Source organism: Centrocercus urophasianus, unplaced genomic scaffold (assembly GCF_019232065.1).
Source record: "Centrocercus urophasianus isolate 14NV4802_14NV808 unplaced genomic scaffold, USGS_Curo_1.0 seq_18, whole genome shotgun sequence".
NCBI lineage: Eukaryota > Metazoa > Chordata > Aves > Galliformes > Phasianidae > Centrocercus > Centrocercus urophasianus.
The window spans coordinates 8,049,470-8,067,868 of NW_024884733.1; the positions used below are offsets into that span (position 1 = coordinate 8,049,470).

General features: G+C 37.9%; 1 protein-coding gene across 1 annotated transcript in view; it reads left to right on the forward strand.

Annotated features, from left to right (window-relative positions):
- Positions 1-18,399, forward strand: part of CRB1 (crumbs cell polarity complex component 1) — a 92,193-nt gene that overhangs the window by 39,662 nt on the left and 34,132 nt on the right. Inside the window, exon 6 of the mRNA XM_042819750.1 lies at positions 17,065-18,018. Within this exon, the coding sequence (XP_042675684.1) occupies positions 17,065-18,018 (954 nt within the window). The remainder of the gene's footprint in view (positions 1-17,064; positions 18,019-18,399) is intronic.

The following is an 18,399-nucleotide window of genomic DNA, read 5'->3' on the forward strand; positions in this document are numbered from 1 at the left end:
AGGACACAGCGCATTCACAGCATCCTCACACCTTGTTTCACTATTCATCAAGCTGTTCTCTTTGCAGTATGCACTATTCACTTTTCATGTGCTTAGCTTCCCGCCCCAACTCATTGCACATGTGATGTGATGAGCATCTCGCTGGATAGCCCCCAGAAGGAAGTCTGAGGCTGCACTTTCAGATTGCACACAGCACCATACTGGCTGTAAGATGGAAGCATACCTCAAAACATCCACAGCATACTGGAAGTTTGGTTATTATTGGAGAAAGTTATGAATTTGCCGTTCTCCAACCTGTTTCCAATCCAGAACTCATGGGATATTCCTATCTGTAGCTAGTGCTGCCCTTAAGTCACTGCAAGAAATACCATTTAGGGCACGCAAGCATAATTTCCACAAGCTCCAACCATATATACCACCAAAGCAGCTAAGACTGACTTGTTTACTCACATCAGCCTTTTCATTATAGACTTCCATCTAGAGATACTTTGTGAAGTACCTTTTTTTTTTTTTCCCAAAAATTCATTTTATTACTTAATTTGGCTCTCTGCATGGCAGCAGACTGAGCAGCTGTTTAAATGAAACTGTTTTTGTGATGGTTACTTAGAGATTGTCATAGGTTAAAAAATTCTGGTTTAGTGGAAGACTTTGCAGAAAACAGATTGTGTAAGTCTGTACATCATGTTGCTGTCACTTGATCATCTTTCTGCATTTATCTCAATAATCTGCAACTTGGGTTTCACCTCACTGAAGTCTGACCAGTTCCCAAACACAAGCAAATTCATTCGTACAATTTCTGTGAAGTTCATGAGTATTATCTCCACTTTAGAAATGTGGAAAAAAAAAAAAGGCTACAGTCCAATATGATCATAAGCATTCAAACAATGCATTAAGGATGTATTTGTGTATGAGTATCAGATCCAGCTACCATATTTGATGCTAAGTTGACAGTGAAATAGTTTCAGGTTCTAGATACACACTGTGAACTTACCATAGGCACCAGCCATGCAGAGGTCCCCTATTAATGAGATAAAATGAAGCTTTGTTGAAAGCTTTAGCTTGTTCCTATTCTTCCTGCTGTAGGAAGGAACCTTTTTGCAGAAGAGTATTTCTACTGGCTGTGATCTATTAATGAATAATCATAGAATCGTAAAGGAAGGAAAGACCACTAAGATCATCAACTATCAATCCATCTCCACCATACCCACTATTCCATATCCCTCAGTGCCATATCCACCCTTTTCTTGAACACCTCCAGGGATGGTGACTCCACCACCTCCACGGACAGACTGCCCATGCCCAACCACTCTTTCAGAGAATACATTTTTCCTAATATCCAACCTGAACCTCCCAAAATGTTAAAGCTAAACTATCATCATTAATAAATGAGCTCTGGAACACTTTGTGGCAAAAATTTCCAGAACTAGCCCCAAGATCTGACAATTTGTTTGCAACTCTGAGAGTTATTCTCAGCACCCTAATATAGTAACGCATATTTTTTCACGAGGAATGAAAAAGACTCTCAGAAATAACTCTCCTTGTTGCAAGTTGCATTGGAAATGCAAAAAGATTTCTGCATTATTCAGAACTGGAAGAACACACAAATATCAAGGGTTTGTCTGTTAGTTAGAAATATAGAAAATGAAGTGCTAGAAAGCATCTACCAATGCTATTTTCTGAACATGTATACAATTTTATACCTTGAAATTTCACAGCTGACCCTTCATTACTATGATCTATTTTCTCTGGTTACACCGATATGTTAAACTGTATAATGTAGTTGGACATGATTGATAGAGCCTGGGAGCAGTTGATATTTTGAAATCTGGCACATCTCTCTGCGTTAAACATTGTTGCACATAAACACTTTTTAGCATGAAGAGCTTTCTTCCTCGAAGGGGAGTAGGAGGGGACGGATGGATTTTCAGCCATAAGCTCCCAGGTCTTGCAGAAAGCATCCTTAGATTTAAGGAATACTTGCAGAAAGTGCTCTTACTTTAAAAAAAAAAGAAAAGAAAATTACATATATAGAAATATAGGTAAAGAGAAAAAGACAGTTGTGTATTATTTGGCAGCAGGGATAATGCTTTTCAAGCACTCATTATTTTTGTGGCACTTATTCCTAATGGGTCATTCTATTATAGGACTGCTAAAAATAGTCCAAATATTCAGTGAGAATTTTCCTTCTGGGGATTTGTGCCTACTTAGTTTCTTTCTGAATACTGAGAATAAATTCTTCCTAGCCTTTTTAATTGGTACATCTCTGATATTTATAGTCTCCTACAAGCCCGTTTAGCCACCTCTTGGGTGAGCTTATGAACTCGCTCAGTTCCATCTTTCCCTGCTGAAGTCCTTGAGTCTCTCCAGCCTTTTTGTTTCTTGCTTGCTTGGCCTGAGCATAACAGGCAATATCTTATGCAGCCTGGAACCAAACACAGTATTCCTTTTGCCATACCCTTTCTACTACTGAAAATGCAGTAATATTTCCCTGTTACAAACAGAAACTGCCATGTATCTCCTGCTCTGTGTGCTGATAGAATGTAGAATGTTCTACATGTCTTTCAATCACTGGCATTACAGTTAACCTTATATGCTTCCTCAAATGAGTTTTTTCTTGCATACACACATAGCTCCCCTGTGGATGTATGCAGAGTGGAGACAAACACAACCACTACTGAAAGCAGAGTTTCAAGTATGATCTGAGTTATAACTGTGCACAAACTCTGTGAAACTAAAGGAACTGGGCAGACTAAGCTAACAGCAGAACTTTATGCATCCTCCTAAAAATTTGACTCTCCATCTCAGGAACTACTTTTAAGCACTATTGAGAGACATCAATTTGGTCAAATTATACTTAAATTACAAAGTCAAGCAGATGCACAACTTGTTCTTCAAACTGGAACAAGCTCTAAATCTACATGTATAGTCCTCACTAACCTGGAGAAAGTGTTCAATGAGTAGATAGTACAGAGAAAATCTGTGTTAGGGGACTAATGTATTTTACTTCCTCAATATATTCTAATTAAAAGAACATTTAAGGTCAAATGTCAAGTGATAAACAAAATGAACCAATTTAATAGTTCAACGTTTTACTCAATAGATGATTTTGAAAACAGCCTTAATTATTTCACCATTGTGAAACCCGTTAAAATCTAGTTTATTGGAAATACAGTAAATTATACAGCCAAACATTTAAAAGACATTACTTCTCTTTCCCCCACAACAGAGAAAATCAAGAGTGACATTAAAGAAGCTGAAGGAGTTCCTTTAGAAATAGCACATGGGCAAGTAATTTTGAATCATATGCTTGTACATGTAACAACATATGCATGTACACATGCATGTATGCACTCATACACATATATATAATTCTGTAGAGGCATACATTACAGCTCTTCAGAGTACTTCATTGCTCTGCTTAGAGCAAGCCTTTCTTTGATCACTAATTTAAAAGGTCCACAACTTTCATCTTTTCTATTTTGAAGTGCACAGTTTTCCGGCTGGTTTGTTTTGCAGCAAGAATGAAAAATTTGTCTTTACTCCTTTCGTCAAGATTTGCAGCATGCATGTTTATTAACAAGCAGAGTTTATGTTGGTCTTCATTACTAATTAATTATTTTAACTGCATGTCTTCTGACAATAGGAAATGTGTAATGTTTGCATGCCAAACCTGTATATATTCAATATGCCAGCAATATTGGCCCATATTCGGGAAAAAAATCAAGATGCTTGAGTAAATTTATTTCAGATTAAAGTATGCAGGCTGCCATTGTCTTGCTATGGCATTAAATTTAAATGGTGCAAAACCATCCATCACTTAATTCTTGTCAAGGTCACGGGTTTTATACAGTTCAGCTTTTCTCTTTACATGCTTGTTTTACATGCCTTTGAAACACAGTTTCTTACATGTTAACATCTCCAAATAACTTGTAGCAGAGAGATGGTATTCCAGTCCACCCTCAGTAGAGAACGTTATTTGGTAAACTGTTCTATGTACTTCCCATAAAATGTGTAAGTTGCTCTACTGTGTGAAAGTATGCAGTTTATTTGGACTAGCATCAGCATTTTAGTACCAGTGTTGCTCTCTGTACTCTGCCTGTACCTCTTAGCCTAAAAGAGACCATGAAATACTGCATACATGTAGCATCTGCTACACATTAACAAAATACTGGGTTTAGTTGGTATTTCAACACAGTCACTAGAGCCTTCTCTGAGAGATGCTATTGCTCAAAGTATCTGTGATGAATCCCATCACGCAAAGTCCACTCAGAACTGTAAGAGTTATAGAGAGAACAAGCACCTGGGTATTAAATACAGAAAAATAATTTGGTGATGAAGATCAGGGCTACTCTTACTTAAAAATTGCCAGTGTCTTGGAGGATTGGCTTTCACACAAGAGTCACTACATAATTTTTCATCTCAAAGTTCTGGGTTTTGCTGATTGCAGTAGTGGTCCTGCTGATGGAGCAATTTAAGTGAAAGTAGGCAGAGGAATTCCTCTCCTGCTAAAGGTTAAACACTCACCATGAATTCTGCACCCTCCTTTGACAAAAAATACGTTTTACCCCAGTGTTGTGCAAAATATTCTTGTTTTCTTCTTTATCCTTAAAACACCAGCGAAAGACTTATAGACCCTTACATAAGGTTCCCATAATTCCAGTTGCCTAAATGAAATCAGTTTTTAAAGCATAAAAGGCACCTCATCTAGGCTCAGAAATGTCAGTAGTAATTACAAACTTTGTTTCCAAATATAATCAATTCTTTATTTATGGTGTGAAACGTTTTCTACCCTTTTGAACTTTCACTATTCTAAGCGAAGCTATATTGTTGGCATGTTCCTTTAGAAGTAATTGCTTCTGGACTGAGAAATTGAATGTCAAGTTCCAACTTGACGTAAATTAAATAGGTTACATTAATAGTCTGGCCCATGGTAGAAGTGAGTGTTTTGGTTCTGGGTTTGACTTCAGGACACGACCCCTTGATCACACAGGTCAGCACAGATGGGAAATATTGAACAGGTACCCTAGGTTGACATGGGAAAGAAAGTGTCTTGTACTGATGTATCACAAACTGTCTGATCCATTAAAAAGAAGCAGTGTCAGACTCCACAGAGAATAAAGCTTTCTTGTCATAGGTCATTACGCTCTTAAAAAAAAAAAAAAAAAAAAAAAAAGAAAAAAAGAGTATTTGGAAGGAAAATCACAGTGATGGAAATCCTCAGGGCTGTCATGCACATATAATCTTCTAAACCATCTTGATTTAACACTGACAAGCCTACATACAGGATGAAGGGATTAAAGAATCCAAACATTCTTATATTTTTACACTACAGCCATGTCTCAGATTTCTCACCTGTACCTGTTACATACAACATACAGCATTTTACATTTAAAAGAAGGTTATCACTGTAGCTGGGTCTCACACTTCCGTGATCTGGTCTTAAGTAGACTTCTATTGCAGGCAGCCATGCCAGCAAGATCAAGCATTCAATGGTTCTTCAACCATTCATGGATAAAAACCATGAGAAGGTTAAGAGAAGCTTTAATTTTTTCTTTTCTTCATTTAATTTTGAAACTGGAAGACACCTCTTGAAATAATTTCATGCAACCCTCTTGCTCAAAGTAGGGTAAACTTAGGCACACTGTATCTGCACTGGGCTCTACTGTGAAGTCTTCTCCATTGCTTTCAGGTATTTATATGCACTGAGAAGATGCCCCTGAGCCTTCTCCTCTCTATGATGAACAACCTCAGCTCTCTCAGCCTTTTCTCAGAGACATATTTTCCAAACCATTGAAGATTGTCATTATATTTTGCTGCACTTGCTCCAGTATTTCCACTTGTTTCTTTATCTGGGGAGCTTGATGTGATCTCACTGTTGCCAAGCAGAGCCAAAAGGTCATCTCCATTACCTGCTGGCAACTCTTGTCCTAATTCTCTTGTCTTAATTAATGTCCTAACAGCCCAGGAGGCTGTTGGTCCTCTTTGCTGCAAGAGTACATTGTTGAATCCCATTCAACTTGTTAGCCAGCACTGCAGCCCCTCAGCCTATGCGTGGTTCAATGCATGAGGCTGCTCCTCAGCAGGTGCAGCGTGTTGTACTTTCCTTCCCTTCGTTGAACTTCTAGAGGTTCTGAAGGTTGACATTTCTTTGGTTTGAGGTTCTTCTGAATGGGAACAACAACCGTTTGATGTATCCACCACCCTTCCCGATTTTATATATGTGTATGCACATGCATATGTATATGTATGTATGTACGTATATATGTATACATACCCCAGTTTTAATCCATTTCCAACTAAAAACTCTCTAGTGCTTTTTCTTTTATCAGACTTGGGAGAATTATACCTTGCTGGCAATTAGTTATCACTGATGAGACCCAGGTCTACTGTCTTCTCAGGGAAATAAAAGCATGTTTGGACAATGAATAATAAAAATAAGCTGGTTAAGTGAACACCAAAATTAATTTTACAGGATATACTACGTGAAAGCTCTTTTATACAAATTGTTCCCTGTAGCAATTAGCTCTTAATTATTCAGGGCTTGCCAGTGGGAGAAACAGAAGTGATACAACCTAGTATTCTTATGTCTGCTCATTTGCACTGTTTCAAATAAACTCTTGCTAAAATAAGGCACAAACTGTTTCTTTTTAGGTACTCTGACCGATTTCTTCAGCTGTATGAAGTTTAAAGAATATAAGCAAGCCTTTTACTGATTATTTGGGTGTCTATACCTTTATTTAAAAAAAAAAAAAAAAAAAAAAAAAAAAAAAAAAAAAAAGAATTTATTTAGAAAAGGACTTCTGCTGATTTTTTGAAATACATGGATTAAGGAAAGCACACTTTCTCTGGCTGACACTGAACTCTGCACTTTCTATAAACACTCATAAAAGAAAAGAAGCCTAGTACAGACAACTAATTTGTGCTGATAATTAACTGCTGGAAGTAGATTTGGTGGATCTGATTCTGATTGCTCTCCCACTGCTGTGATTCTTAGAGTCTGGCTGTTTTAAAAACGCAACACTATTACAGAGTACCATAATGATCAATACTTTTATGGCTTTAGTCGCTGTAGTATGGGCACCATATTTTCTTTACAGAGAGGATGAAGAATCTGTTACTAGGCCTGTGTGTGAGGCCAGAACACTGTGTTCAGTCATTAGCTGTAGTAACAAATAGAGAAAATGAATTCAATGTTTTCTTTCAAGTATATCTGCAAAACAATAGGAAGACTAGCGATATCACATACCTCTAGCATGAACCTGGTGACCCTCAAAAATGATGGCCAAAAGTCCACAGCATGCTCATACAATTTTAGCTGACGTCCATCATGTTCCCAGTGGGATGGTTATGTGACCTGGTGAAAATGACTTGTTTAGGTGTCAGGCTCCCCAGGTTCAGGACGTATTAAAAATATATGAAATCTTAGATAAACAATTTGTATATGTTGTTTAGTTGAGTTTTCACACTTCAAAAGAACTAACATTGAATGGAATAAGAGAAATGAAAAAGTCGAAGGAGTATGATCTCCTGCCATTTCCATCACTATTGAATTTGATGACAGATAACAATCTAAGGTCTTCTACATCTACTGCTAGTCTATAGCAAGCCACAGCTATTTACACAGGAAAGGGAATCCACCAGGTAGAGTAATTGTCTTATAAAAAAATTGTAGAATTGGATAGTTTGAGGTAAAGTAATTGTTCTTCTGCGTTTAAAATGATAAGGATGTACAAATACATCCTATAGGAACAGAGAAACATAATTTTACAAACTATAAACAAAGATCATCTTTATACAATTTATACAGCTGTTCAGTCCACAGCTTAAAATGCACACAGTATGCACATGCTATGTATGTTCACACATACATAGTTCATATTTTTCTGTTCTCAGGTCTCCATCCCCAGTTAAGTTCTACAGGCCCAATTAAAACTATGATTTTCTAGCTTGCTGGCTTTTTCAGATTCTCTTAATATTGACTGACAATGAAGTTATGTAAATACACTCACTTTTGTGCATTGTGGAGACTTGTTTTAGCAATACGAAAAACCTTGCAGATGGCTGATTATTTTCAAAGCAGAGGCTGTGCCACACCAGGCAGCACAGTGGCTGTGCTTGCCCAGCTCAGTTAAAGCAAGATAGAAGCAGCCAACAAGAGACAAGGTAGAAAATCCCTCTTACGGGAGAACCAGTCACATTTCTCAATGGAAGTGTTCATCAACTCTTTTAAAGCCCTTATGTGTTTGTAAAGGTGAAAATTCATTTGTTTTCCAATTCCAGAGTGAATCATATGCTCCAAACAGATTTTTAAGTCAATGAAACATGACCTTGTATGATCTAATTAAACAACTCAAAGGTATTGGTTGCTTTAAGATCCCTCTGGATACACTTCAGTTCAAATGCACACACATCATCTGAATGTACAAGCTCGTAAGACTACAAAAAATGCAAATCAGACAATTAATGATTTGAATTCAGAAATCTTACTGCAGCAGTAGCCTTCTGAAAGCATGAAAAATGCCTGAACAAAATACACAGAAAACAGTCTGGAAATACAACAAGAAATAATTTTCATTTCCAAATATTTAATACATAATCAGATATACAATCATCAAATTCTATGAAACTCAGTAACCATTCCAGTTTATTTTCTGAATGATGTCCTGACCTTGAGTGGAAGCCTAGATTTCTAGCATTCTTGGCCACTTAATCTCCAAAATCTTACTTGCTAAGTGAGAAATTTGTTTCTTAGTATTATCCCCTATAATCTTTCTCCACTGAAATTTTTCTTCCTTCTTTTATTTGCCCTTCTTTTTTAATCTATCATCTTTCTTCACTGTTGCCTTTCACACCCTGTGCTGCCTGTCGCTGCTCTCCCATCAGCCCTTCCTAGCTCATGTCAATGAGCTGCATGCACGTTGTTAGTGCAGCCAGAAACCCTGCTCAGGAAGGATGCTGCCCGGGAAAACCAGGCTGCCACTGTTCCATTTTCATTCTTCCCTCCATCAGTCAACCACAACAGCAGCTGCTTCTTTTACTAATATATAAAGCTGACTAAAAATAGGGAAATTAAAGGAAAATGAGTGCCATGCAGGGACATATTTCTTCACCACGTTTCTCTTTACTCCAGATTCAGACCCTAATCCTACAATTGAATCCACATGGCCGGCTGTGTTAATCAAAATATGGGACGAAGGTGTAGGCTACAAGCAGCAGTTTTGCCATGCTGCCCTTCTAGGACATGGCCCCGTGCCATTCGCAGGCGATATTTTTCTGACCTCTGGCTGTGCTGCTCACACAGCCTTGCGTATGGAGCACTGCAAAGCAGGCACGTGGAAAAGGCTGCCTGATCTACTCAGAAACTAAAGCCAATGCTTAAATCGGTCGGCTGTTTCCAATATTTATAAAATAAAATAAACACACCAAATCTCACTAAACAACTAATCACCTTCATGGCTTTTTTTCTTTTTTTTTTTTTTTTTTTTTTGAATGAAAACTGTTTTAGGTGTGACAAAACATGTGAAACAAGTGGAAAAACATTTCCAAGTACTTCTGCTCTCAAAAAAACTTTAATGATTGAAGAGATTAAGGGATTGGGATTTTTAACTGCTTTAAAAAAGAAAGCATTTTTTACTGAAAATTCAAACTAATCTATGAAGGTTCAGGCCAGCAAAATTTGAAAGGATTAAGTTACAGCATGCCATACTGAATGTGGCACATTATGAATTCCATATTCCTCAGCTAGAGTGACAGATTTAATGATTAAGCCAAGTCATTGCACTCTATTTCTATTTTAATGTTTTTTTCCTAACCAGTATTAACTTCATATGTCCATTTCAAATGGCAAGAGGAAAAAAGAATAGTGAATTTGTCTGCAATAAAGGAATAACTAGGAAGGTCTTACAACTTCACAAAAAATGGAGATCTGCGTGAAAGTTATCACAATATTAGGATGCTTATTATCCTCCTGTTGTAAAGTATCCAGTTTTCCAAATGCTCCAGCTCTGCCCTGTATTCTGCCTTTCATTTCAAATGAGTATTTCCTGCTAAGACAGTAACAGAAATTGCCATAGTAGGTCAAATTACTGGTCGCATTAAGTTCAGTATCCAACTGAAGAAAAATAGGAGAATACAATCCATTTAAATACCCCTCACTTTCTCTACCATGATGTACATAAGAGAAAAACCTCCTTCCTGACCTCCATGACAACTGATTTATGCCCAGAAGCATGAATTTTAATTTGATGACATGGAGATGGTCAATTTATTGCCTTGTGCTTACTCACTGATGAACGCGCATTTCCTCCTTCCAGCAAAGAGTAATTATCTTTTTGCAATTATCAGCATAGCTATGGCAAAGTTAGAATTTCCATGATTGTCTGCTAAGACCTGGAGATCTGAAGATTATATGCACTGCTAGATCTTTTTGCTGGGTTCAGTGTTAATGAGCCCCCTCTAAAATAGTTGTTCCTGCCTAAAGCAGGACTTTGTAACAAGCATTTCCAAAACTGTAAAATGTAGGTAGAAGAAGCATTATTGCAGACTCTTTGTCTTCATCTTCCAGAAAGCATATTCTAAAGGGTATGCTACTATTTAAGTTTCTCTAACATTTACTCCCACTTTTATTTTACACCTAGATGTGTATACATACATCTGTATTTATAAAAAGTTGACACACCTACAGCTCAGTTGCTGGGATTTATTTTATTTAAGAAAATCACTGAGTTAAGGTAGGGAAGGAATAGATGTGCAGACATTGCTCAGCCTATCTATCCAGCATAAGACAAGCAGATGTGTCACACTGCGTGCTTTTGTTAACTAACCCATTTTTAAGGACCCAAACTAGATGCTATGGCCATGGCAGAATACCTTATGGCAGGGCTTTGCTACCTTACTAGCATTCGAAATATTTTCCTAAAGTCTGACTTGAATCCCCTTGATGCACTGTGACTTCCCACTTGTTTATTACGATCACAAACAATGTGTTCCTTTTTTATTTTTATCTCTTTTTTTTTGTGCTAATAAACTGTAACCACACCCCCTTTCCTTCTCTTGTCTTGAATAGGACGATTTTTTCAGTCTCTACTCACAAGCCATATTTTCTAAAACTATGATTATTCTCATTGCTCTTCCGTGAACTCTTCCCAATTGATCCAAATCTTCCTTGCAGTGCAGTAGAACTACCAGTGAACTTGATGTTCATGCTAAGCTATGACCAGGACATTGTAAACAAGTGTGATTATTCCACCTTACTGGTGGCTATTCTGACCCAAGACTATCTGAACTGAATAAGTCCTTCCACAGTCTAATCCAGAACTTTTCAGACCATCACTCCAATTTTAAATTCATCTACAAAGCCAATCCTTTTCTTTAAAATACTCACATTTTGTCTTTAACTCTACATTAACAGACAACTTAATAAGCAAACTTTCTATTCCATCATCCACATCTTTTATGAAAATTACCAGAGCAGATGTAGGACAATCTCAAACCATACTCAGCAGAACAACAACTAATTTCTGATTGGAATTAAACACAATTTTTACGCCCAATTTATAGTGGCTATATATAGATCAATTTCCTTGTTTAGCATATGAACATATCAAAGAAAATACTGTATTTATTACTCTTGTTAAAGACCTTGCAGCAATTAGAGTAAGTTACTCGACTCTACCATCTCCTTTAACTCACTTTTTCATGACACTTGTTCAAAATAACCTGCTAATGGTTCTGACATGGCTTCAGGCAGTTTGCTAAATACCCTGGTCTGAGGCTTTTCATTCTTGGAGTGTCAGCAACTCAATGTTGTCACTGAGCTGTAGTAATATATGTCTACCCCAACCTGGTGACAAAGCATATGTTCATAGTCTTACCTCAGAACATTTGTCAGTGTCATGTTGTAAAAGGAGGCTGAGAACTTCCAAATTTTTCTTGTTATTTCCAAAATAAAAAAGCATTATTAGTGCTACAGCTAGAGCTGCAGCACAAGACATCTGATAAGTACCTGCATAATAACTTGTCAACCTTTACTTTCTTTTGCTTAAAATTTAGTTACTTACCTTTCAAAGAGTCTGGATGACATTCCTACTCCATGATATTTGAATTCATAATATGAATAATCACTCTGTGTCACAGGCTGTAGGGAAAAGCAGTTTTCTGGGCACCACAATGGAAACAATCATGCACTGTAGATTAACCAAATCCAAAACTGTATCTTGTGTGCAGGTCTTCTGGTGAACCTAAAACTACATTTAACACAGAGTCAGGAATCTCCTAATTAATGAAGAAATGAGTTGAGGGAGGGGAAGGAGTTGGTAAATACCTGTTTGCAAAAAAATAAACATTTTCCTGGGAGCTTTCACAACTTGATCAAACCTTTGTGAACAAAGATCTGGACCACAGAGATAATTTCTCAGTCAGTGATAAAATTATTTTTATATTCTGGAGTAAATAAGTCAGAAAGAGACTTCAGGATTCATTGTTGAAGTTTTAAAATGGGAAACTATCAAAAAAACAGATCTGAATGCATAACTGGTCATATGTCAGTTGGATGGTATAAACAGCAACCTGGGAAAAAGCTATCTTGCTCTGGAAGTATCCCAGTAACTGCACAGGGTTACTGCTCTAGCAATATTTTATGCAATTCGTAATATAAATAAAGTGATATGAAAAAGTCTGTTGTCACAGATATAAACGCTTCAATCTACCAAGCTCTATAATTATTTTTCATTCATTAAATTAGGGCCAAATCAAAATGTCTTGCTCAAGAGCTGAAGAAGAGAAATATTTCAATAAATGGGTTTTTTTTCTGTCTTCAGCACATTCAAAAATCTGCAGACGCTAATTTCTAGTAAGTGGTACAATGAAAGTCAGTGGAACAAAAACACTTTACAAAACAAAGAAACCAGACAAACCGTAGGTCTTTTCTGTTTCCTTACGGACATAGACAGATTTCTGAATGACAGTGACTGCAAAAAGATTGGTCTGGTTTTATAAATCACCTGAAAACCAAAGCAAATATGATCCTTAAAAGGACAAGTCCTATCAAAGAGTGACAAATCAGTTTTGAATAGAACCTCAAAATGTGACTCTCATTGAAACACCACCAGAGTTCAGTGAGAGCATACTCAGACTGAACGTTCTGAAAAGGAATGTAAGTAGAATACATATCTGTTGCGTAAGCACTTTAATGAGTCTTACTTTAAGCCTTGTTGATCTGGCTTGGGCAAAATACACCATCAGACTACATCAGCAGGTACAGAAGTGGAGCAAGCTAATCCTGGAACAGACGCCTTTATACCAAGCACTGCTTTGAATTTTGCAGAAACTTACTTTGTGGACTGCATGAATGCTAAACCAATTTTTTTTACTTCAGAAAAAGATGGTTGCAACTAGGATACAGGTTTACATCACTTTAATGACAATGTTTACAGGTAAATATTTTCTTTTTGTACTAGTGCACTTAGGCTGTATAGAACACGTCACAGCTGTCTGTCCAGACTGCTTGCTTGTACTTGTGTGGTATTTATTAAGTGCCAAGGAACAGGAAAGAAATTTCTAACTAAAGGTGTGTATGAAAAGTGTAATTAGGATAACAGTTCTATATCGGTTTAGTAGAAATGAAAATTGGAGGTGTTTAGTAGAAAGCAGGCTTGAAAAATTGCTTTTGTCATTCTGCTTTGGTAAGAAAAGCTTTTCTGCTAAATTTGAGGCAGATAGTTTAAGAGATTAATAGGTAGAGAACAGCTACCCTGTAGTAGTAGTAGGTAAAACAAAGTGACAAAGCTATGAGTGCTGTTTTCGAACAGTCAAAGGGGCTGCTTCACCTCTGTTTTGAATGAAACTTTGTAGGAGGAAGAAATACTTATTACCTATAGAAATAGGATAAAAAATATTCTCAATATATTTTCCTATATTCACCTATATTTTCATATATAGGTGGGCATGTAACATATTTAGAAGAGAAAATGCTGAATGACTTCATTTTAAAAATACAAATACGTTTAGCTGAGCAAATGTATGCAACTCTGAAAAAACCAGTTCCTCACAGTTGCTTTTCAGAATTCATATTTTTACATGCTATCTTCTCCTCCAACCTGAGCTATTTGAACTGCTTATACAGCTCTATAAATATTGGCTAATCCTTTTATCTAGAGTGCTTTTATCTTGAGTGACAGTGGTCTTTGCTTGCATAGCAGTTGGCAGATAACAAGCAGTATCAACCACCCAGCTTGTAAGAACGGCTGATTTATTTATTCCTGATATGAAAAAAATGTTTTGCTTACTTTTTGCTGACCTATATTTATGTTTCCGTTTCTGTTAATCCTTTCATGAAATATCAGCCATTTGAATCTGTGTTTATATGTATGTACAAACAGTATGTATATAGGTACCTCCAAAATCATTATTTCACAACATGTTATAGATGTAATTACTTAAAAAATAAGCATTTGTATTCTGACACTGAAACACTTACGAAATTGCACGTAATGAAGTCATGCTGTGAAAGTCACTTTGCAGTTAGAAACTGATGTTTTCACATTCTATGGGAAAATAACACACCAAAAATAGCGTGTCTCCATTTTAAAAACTGCTGCTATGTCTTTGTTAGACACCAATATTCGTGTTATAAAAGTGTTATCTAAATTTAAAGACAGAAAGGTATACGATTTCCAAACAAGTTTAGCACATTCATTTAAACTTCTCATTAATTTTACTTCTAGTTTGGTGAGGTAGAGAATGACACAGACACTGAACTTTGCATTGGGCTTGGTCCATGCATGTTTCAGCTGCCTGTGGACAAGTCCCTCCTATAGCGTGCAGCTCAGAGCATGGGCTGCAGGCAGAAGTGCTGCCTTGCCGGGGCTTGGAATACTGAACAAATGCATGCAGAGTGGAACATGCAGCAGTAGAGTTGCTGGGCAGGCACCACTGCATGCCATTCACTTGGTTGATCTTTTTAAATGGTGGGTTTATATTTTTTGTCTATGAAAGGTTTAACAGTAGCCCCCAGTCTATAAATCCTTACATTCATTCTGATCACTCTGAGGCTCAATAGCAAACCTAAGTACCAACATGATCCTAGTGCTTTTAGGAATTAGTTTTTCTCTCTGACACAAAAACCCAATGAGACCCATATTTCTACAGCTGTCACAGTAAGACCGAGCAGTCTACAAGACCTGTGGACACATTGCTCTGGATGTCAAAGCAGGAGATGTACTAAAACATTGACTGAAACAGGAAACAGCTCACGGTGACTTCACTTTTCATATACCAGAGCAGTAAAAGCAGGACAAGTCGCTAACACAGAAATTGCCATAAACCGGGCAAAGCAGGCATTGTTCTGGCCCCCAGTCAGAACAGGTTTGGGAAGTGCACATCACTTTGGGAAAGTCAGTCCTGATGATTCATATTTCTGCCAGATGCCACTACACATTAAGGTATACAGACATCTCATGTTGGAATAAATATAAGCCTGGCTGGAAAGCAGAGAGACTGCTGCGGTATAACCCTGCTGTCAGACCAGGGAGGGCACGGTGGTGTTTGATACTCTGAGGCTTCAAGCGGAAACTGTGTGTTGTAATAAAAGAGAACACTGTAATGAGGAAGATCTCTGCTAAGAGGGCCTTTTACATATGTGCTGTGACCACTTCACTTTGCCTAATCTTTAAAACAATCTCAGCCAACTCTGAGTTCCCTTCTGGCTCTCTCATAACTTACCTCTCTCTAAGATGGGTCTAGTTACAGCTGTGATTGAATAAAGTGGACAGGCAGGGAATTAGCCTTCGTAGATAAATTTATCTGCTTCTATCTGAATCTATTCGTTGTGGCTGAATGCTGCTCTGTAATTTTCCATGAAAAAATGACTATATTTTGCTATAAAAATAAAAGCTCTGTGAATCTGTAAGTAAAATTAGGTGTGGTGCCTAGTACCTGGCTATGGCTCTGTGAGCCTCATCTTACCCACTGAGGTAACCTGCAGGAACCTCATATGGTGAGCGAGCAAGAAGATGCTGAAGGCAATTCTGCTGCAGGGACAGACATCATTGTGCTTATAAATTACTTTATGCTGTTGAGAATTTGCAGTTATCTTTCAAGCTACTATTTCATATTCTTATCTAGAACAGTGCAAATATTAAGGGTTGTACTTTGCATAAGTTTTCAAAAAAGCAGTTGGATATATTTTGAATGCTTTCAAGACAAGAAAGATGTTTTCTCCGATTCATTTCACACTTACTAGCACAACAACACATCATCAGTAGAGTAAAACTAACCTGTCTCACGATGGTCTAAACCCAGCTCACGTTCCCTATTAGTGGGTGAACAATCCAAGTGCTCCCGAGAAAAGTTACTATAGTTATCATTTTGTAGATGGTCAGTAGTCCAGATTAATAAGATGATGAGCAAACAGATTTGTCTTCCTTTGTGCAGCCTGACCCAGTATACGTACTTGGGTCACAACCTATCAAATCGCAGTGAAGGTAAGATGAGGAGCTCTACTTTTATCCTGTATACCAAAAGCCAAGCACCATCTGAGAGAAAAGGAAGTAGGAGGCAGCATCACTCATGCTTTGATTGCCATCCCTGGGGTATTTGGAGAGATGATTTGTTCCTCTTTTCTTACTTTACAGTTTGAAAATAGTAGGGGTAAAGAATGTTCCACTGGAGATACACAATACCAGGAATATTTTTCTGGATCACATTGGTTCAGATCCCTCCAACTGCTTCTCTCACGTCCTTCTTGTCTCAGTCTGAGATATAACTGATGGGCCAGAAGTCACCTCTGCTTTTCTTTTTCTTTAGGAGATATGAGATCTATTGTTCATTTGTGAAAAACTACAGTATGCATCTACTCCTGAAATGTGACAACTGCACATTCATTGTGGATGTGGTGCATCTTAGCCAGATCTCTGATAGAATGCAGGGTCAAGCTCCAGCACCTCCCTGCTCAATCTGTGAATTTCATTCTTAAGTTAAAGATGATTTAACAGAGCACACGTTCTTAAAAACACCGTTCTGGGCTCTAGTTGCTCAATCCAGAATCTCCAATTCTTTGTTCTTTAGGTATTCACTGTGATGAAGACATCAATGAATGTCACATGAACCCTTGCCAAAATGGTGGCATCTGTGAGAACTTTCCTGGGAATTACACTTGCCATTGCCCACCTGCAGACAAAGAAGGGATTTTTTACGGCGGCTGGAACTGCACAGAAATCCTCCATGGCTGTACTGATCAACAATGCCAAAATAATGGAATATGTATCCCACATTTAAAAAATGGCCATCATGGATTCAGCTGCATATGCTCACCTGGATATACTGGAATACACTGTGAAACTGTAACTACATTTTCTTTTCAAGGAAATGGTTTCCTTTGGTTGAAGAATCCCACAACCACTAAAGAGGAATTTTCCTATAATATAAACCTGAGGTTTCAGACTGTGCAACCGTCAGCCTTTCTATTTTATCGAGGAGAGAAAGACACATTTGTGAAGCTGGAGTTACTGAATGGCTACTTACATTTGTCCGTGCAAGTCAAAAACCAGCCACGGGCTCTTTTGCATATTTCACATAATGTCAGTGATGGAGAATGGCATTCTGTGGAGGTAACCTTGGCAAGAGCTGTTACTCTTAATTTACTTGACAGCTCTTGTGCAGAATCATGTGTCAATAAAACTTCTGCTATGATAGATAATGATCACGTGAGGCTTGCATTTCAGAGCACATTTTTGGGCAGCTTACCAGTGGGGAACATTAGCAGCAGCTCTCAGCTTAACATCAGTAATATACATTCTACACCTTCATTTGTAGGCTGTCTTCAGGATATTGAAATAGACTTGAGTGTTATTACTCCAGAGAATGCATCACCTGAATCCTCTTTAAACGTCGAGACAGGATGCAGGAAGAAGGACTGGTGTGAAAACCACCCCTGCCAGAACAGGGGCCGCTGTTCCAACCTGTGGCTGAGTTACCACTGTGACTGCTACCGGCCGTACGCGGGGCCGAGCTGCAGAGCAGGTAAGAGCATGTGATGCCGTCAACACTGTCAGGGGGTGTTGAAAACATAACCTGGCCTCGGGGGTGAGCCAGCATGACCCTAGGGATCTCTGGAACTTATTGCCCACCGGTAAGAAGGCACAAGGGGTTAGCAGTAGCACATGCTCATTATTTTCTAGTTATTTTCCAAGAAGGCTGCTTTTCAGCTTGACAAGAAGTCAGGCCAAACTGGGGGATTCTACTCATCCAGTTTTTAAATCTTCTTAGCACTCTTAGCACTCCATAAACTCTGGAAAACTGAAGTTCACAGGAGGTTATGCACTCCGAGTAAAATTTAGAAAGCAACCGAGTCACTTGGAGTCGAAGTCTTATTTTCAAAGCATTCTTTCAGAATTTTATCCT